Here is a 5481-nt window from a genome sequence, read left to right on the forward strand (position 1 = left end):
ATATCACTTCAGGTTCCCTTTTGCCTAATCGGGGAGATTACAAAATGTCACTGACATCTGCACAATGTTAGTCTGGATGCAGTAAGAGTGTTTCATCACCTTTGCAGACTGATTTCAGAATGTTTCATTTTGCAATCACATTCCTTAACAATGTTCATGGGTTTTGTTATTTACTGTGTTACCCTTCATATCTAAACCATATCCATTCAATCAGATTTTTGCTTACTTCCTAGGACACTGTTCAGCACATGGATTAAGGCTTGCATAAAATAAGTAACCAATGTAAAGTTTAGTTAGGGAGCACTTAATTTAACCAAGGTCTCTAAATAGATTTCTTTTAGGAGATACAAAATTTTCTATTTTGCATGCCAGAATGAATAGGAATCAGACAGAGAAATTTTATGTTAGGAACTGAAGAAATGATCTAAGTATTCTTGTCAAAGTTCTCATGAATGGTTTTCAATATGTTTCTCAATTCCTCTTATTTTTTATTTTTTCCCCACGTATCGAAATCACTGGAAACTTTAGTTGTAACTGTGACTTCTTCTTTTGAGGTACACTTAATGTTGGAAGTCTCTTAGTACTATGAGAGTGTGTAGCAGTTTGTCCCTGAGCTCTACCTTCTTTAAATGAAGCTGGGTCTCTGGGCAACATCTTTAGGGAGAGAGGTACAAAAGGTTCCTGGACCTTCTCAACACAGGGAGCCTGCCTAATGACGCAAGAACGGCAACCTCAAGGTACAAGTGAGTATTTCCTCAGTTTCAGAGGAAAGTGGAAGTGTATGATGAAATAAGATCACCTGGAGAGAAGAAGTAGACAAAGAACAGATTGAAGAGCTAGTGATTGGACCAATATAGTAGACTCAAAGGAATTTGAAAGAAAGAGTAATTCTTCAGAGCCAGAGCCATAAGCACTTGAAAGAGTAAGAAAGCAAGTATTTTTTGGGAGGTTTGTATCAGATTTTATTGAAAGTTTAGGGAGACAGAAAAGATTTACATGATAGAACGTAAACAGGGAAATAACTGATTATTAGATATCTGCTCTTAAAAGTCTTTTGACTAATTTTGAAATCCAGGCAGCAGTATTCTTTCCAATTACCCTGAGTTTTTTTTTTACTTGCTTTTCTAATTTTTTTGTTAAGAAAAAAGCTTCCCATTTTTAATGCATGAAAATTTGACTTTAGCTTCAACCCTTTGCATGTCCATCAATAATGTTTTAAAAAATTTTTATTAAAATTTTTTAAGGATACAAAATAGTCGTGCATGTTTATGGGCTCCATGTGATATTTTGATACAAGAATATGATGTGTAATGATAAAGTCTGGAAAATTAGATTATCCATCACCTCAAATATTTATCATGTCTTTGTGTTTGGAACATTCCAAATCTACTCTTCTAGCTATTTTGAAATATACGATAAATTATTGTTGGGCCAGGCTCAGTGGCCCACACCTGTAATCTCAGCACTTTGGGAGGCTGAGGTGGGTGGATCACTTGAGGTCAGGAGTTCGAGACCAGCCTGGCCAACATGGTGAAATCCCGTCTCTACTAAAAAGACAAAACCAAGCTGGGCATGGTGGCATGCGCCTGTAATGCTAGCCACTCAGGAGGCTGAGGCAGGAGAATCACTTGAACCCAGGAGGTGGAGGTTGCAGTGAGCCAAGATTGCCTCATTGTGCTCCTGCCTGGGTGACAGAGTCTTTACACGTGAATACCTATGTAACAAATCGCCGTGTTCTGCACATATACCCCAGAACTTAAAGTATAATAATAATAAAACATAACAAAGCCTTTATTTGGATGTGTTTTTCTTTAATTAAATTATAGGAAACTGGATATAGGATTTTGTTGCAAAGCTATTAAAGTTCCGAACACAGGAGTGTGCAGCACTGGAAAAGGAGATCAGTACTAAAACTTATACGAAATATCAGAGAAACCATTAGCTTTTACAGCATTGTCTGTTTAAAGGTTAAGTTGACCAGGTGTATAATTTCCCATCAGTCTATTCTTACAGTAGGCAGGGCAATTTCTATTTTCATGATCTGAATACTCAAATATATCCAAACATCTTTTTAAAGCTTTGATTTATAGCTCCTAGAAAGTTATATTTTTTAATAGTCACTCTACTCTAATGAAGCCTATTTCTGCTCATTTTGGAGCCTCACTAAAATAACAGATTTCAGGATAGCCAAGTTCATCAGAAAGACTCAAATGGAATGATTTACAAAATAGAACACTTTAAACCAAGTCAGTCCTATCTTTTTGTAGCTGAAGGGTATCAGTCACAACAGTTTCACGTACACCTCTGCTCATTATGGAATTACACTTAAAGCGAATCTCAAGAGGGTGACCTTTGTTGTTTCAGATGCCATCCCTAAGGAGAATGGCAAACAAGAAGATTGCCACTGTTACTGATGGAAAGGCTTTTTTTTTTCTTGCCAAAGACTCATACCATTGTTATAAATTAAACTGTCAGGCATTTTCCTAGGCAGGTTTTCCTTTTTAATGTAGTGATGAAGAACTAAGATAAAAATCGTGACTTTCGATTGCTACTCAACATTATTACTTGCACCAATATTGCACACATCTGTTCTGAACTGTTAAAATAATCTTCTGAGTCCTTGGGGTGCTGTTTTCTCCCTTAGAACACAAACACAACTTATCTAATCAGCTTCCCTCAAAGATGAAATTGACAAAGTTAATATACTGGAATAAAATGAAGAAAGAAAAAGGCAAAGACTTTGTACAGACAAAAGTCTAAGTTTTCTCAAAGGGTTCTGTGTCCCCTACACATGGGGGCCATTTGTAAGCACTAGTGAAATGAATACTAGCTGTAATGCCTCTAATTCCTCGTATAATACAGAACCTTGGTCCTGGTGTTGCGATGATGTCACTGTATGGTTCTTCCTGTGTCAGCTCAATAGCTTGCTGCCTTTTAAGAACCAAGAAGCTGTAGAACTTCGTGACAGCTTGTTTTCTGTTCGTGTTTTGACATAGCTCAAGCAAACTGATAGATTCAGCTCCAGTTTTGGCAAGAGCTCGCTGAAGACCACGAAGCATCTGCTGAGTCCTTTTGTTCCATCTTCTTTCTTCCTGATCTTGATCATCACCTGAAGCAGCTTCATCCTCTTCATCATTTTCTTTTTCCTTCTCTTTCTCCATCTCTTTTTCTGGCAGAAGTTCTAACTCTGGTAGTAGCTGACATATTTTGTAGGTTCTTCTGGGGGAAGCTCTACAGGTGGTATTTCCATCTGCTCCACCTGCTGAGGAAGCATCACAGGCTCTGGGTCACTTTATCCAGCTTTTCGCTTAACTCCCTGAGGTGGTGGTGGAGCCGTAGTTGACTCATCCAGGTTTGTTCTGCTGGCCTCCATCACTGACTCCTGGAGGTGGCTTGGCTCTTCCAAAATGGGCTCGTCGAAAACATCACGCTGCTGATGCCGCTGTTGCTGGCCCTCTCTAGGAAACTCTGGATTTTCCAATTCTTTGAGGAACTCATCTAAATTATCTGCCTCTCCTCCTTTCCTCCTTTTTCTAAGGTCTTCTGGTACAAGCAGTGTAAAACAGCACGTAAAAAGCTTCCGTGGTGTATTATTCCACAAAGGCTGAGCAGGTAAATAAAAGTTTTTCTATTCGTCCTGTCTCTTTCCACATCATCAATTTCTTGGTGGGCGGTGCCACATCCAAAGTAGTAACAGTATCAGAGTAACACTAAGTTGGGCTCTAATTGTGTTGCTTTCCAACTCTTTGACACTGTCAACAATTAGCTTCCTCTTCCTCTCGGCTTTTGTTTCTTTAACAGTTATGTCAACAGGTTCCAATGCAAATGCTTCTTCCTCATTTGGAACAGGTGTTGTTTGATCGGTCATAGTTGGCATTTGCTCAATGGATCCACTGAATTAGGGCTGTCAGGCCCACCCATTGATCCATTATCCTCACCCACATCATCATGTGCAGGCTGCTCTGGCAACGTCACCCGTGCCTCAGAGAAGGCAGGGGGATCATCAAAGATACTACCATCATTATTCCTAATAAGTTTGTCATCTAATATTCCACCATCATTTCCTTCTCCAAAATTATCATCCGTATATTGGTCTTCGTATTCTAAATGGTTAATGTTCTCATTCAGATTGCTGGTGCTCTGTTCAGACTCTAATAAGAGGTTAGAAGCAGCAGTGCTTACCAACACGTCCTCATCGTCAAAAGCACTGCCTTCTCCCATTATCTAACAAGCATCCTTTCCAAAATCGCCAAAATCATTTTCTTGTAAAATACTGATGTTCTCAGTTTCTTCTGTCATGGTTATCTCTACCACTCTACTCTGGTTCAAGCTGAACTGCTGGGCCACATCGATGTCATCTAAGTCAGGCAGTAGCTGATCAAAGTCATGAAATTCTTCAGGTAAATAATAACATTATAAGCTGCTTCCCGATTGTCCTCAGGCAGATTAACAACACCTGACGGAAAAGACATCTTTATCTTAATGAATGCTTCATTACAGTCTGCAAGAAGGTATTTAGCTTTCCTGTGACAGATTTGAACTACTCCCAGTAAGAGGTGTCCTGATGTCCGTAATGCCGTTTTCACCTTTGGTGAGGTGATACTTTCCATGCTGCTCTCTAAATTACACTCAAACACATGGGCTTTGGTTAGCTTCTTATCCCAATGGGCCGCTAGCCAAATTTTGGTCAGAGACCTTCTTTTACAGAGGACAAAATATGCGTAGAACATTGCCGTGGTTGGCTATGAAAACAGAAGGAAACCTTGCTCTCCGCTGGGAGTTGGGCGGGCTGGGTGGCCCGGGGAGGGGAAAAGGGTCGGGGGAGGGGACAGGGAAAGAGGGGAGCCCTTGTGAGGTGTAGCTAGGAAGCAGCTCTCACTGCCACCACAGCCGCTGCCTCGTTTCCGATTCACTCAAACAAACATGGCTTGCTACAATGTATTTTATGTTCCTTTTTTCCTTCTTGCTGCCTTGGCTTCCTTTAGATTGATTACTTAAAAAATTGTTACTTTCCTCCTTTGTCATTTTGGGAGTCACATGCTTATTGACTACTCATAGTGGTTACTCTAGAAATTGCAACATGCAACAATGACCTATCAAATCTAATGGTAACTGATACTTTGGCTGTCCTGAACAATATGAGAACCTTAGAGCACTGCTCCATTTGCCACTTCTCTCTCTTATAAGCTAAGGTTGCTATGTATTTTAACACTATATTTTCTTTGCACTTAATACAAGTTTTATACAATGTTCATACAGATTTATCTACATATTTATAATTTTTATTTCTCTTCATTGATTCCAGAATCTCAGATCTTAGAGTTATTTTCTTTCTTTCTTTTTTTCTTTTTTAGAGATGGAGTCTCGCTCTGTCGCCCAGGCTGGAGTCTCGCTCTGTAGTCCAGGCTGGAGTGCAGTGGTGCCATCTCTGCTCACTGCAAGCTCCACCTCCCGGGTTCACGCCATTCTCCTGCCTCAGCC

The 5481-nt window shown here is 39.9% G+C and overlaps 1 protein-coding gene across 1 annotated transcript; it reads right to left on the minus strand.

Moving 5' to 3' along the window:
• Positions 1-2756: 2756 nt before the first annotated feature.
• LOC116472638 (double-strand-break repair protein rad21 homolog) lies at positions 2757-4730 on the minus strand. The gene is given in 6 exon segments (XM_032159546.2): positions 2757-3211; positions 3214-3623; positions 3625-3709; positions 3712-3885; positions 3888-4406; positions 4409-4730. Coding segments are annotated over 6 exon segments (1965 nt in total).
• Between the last annotated feature and the right edge of the window lie 751 nt (positions 4731-5481).

The sequence above is a fragment of the Hylobates moloch genome, unplaced genomic scaffold, assembly GCF_009828535.3.
Source record: "Hylobates moloch isolate HMO894 unplaced genomic scaffold, HMol_V3 SCAFFOLD_8, whole genome shotgun sequence".
NCBI lineage: Eukaryota > Metazoa > Chordata > Mammalia > Primates > Hylobatidae > Hylobates > Hylobates moloch.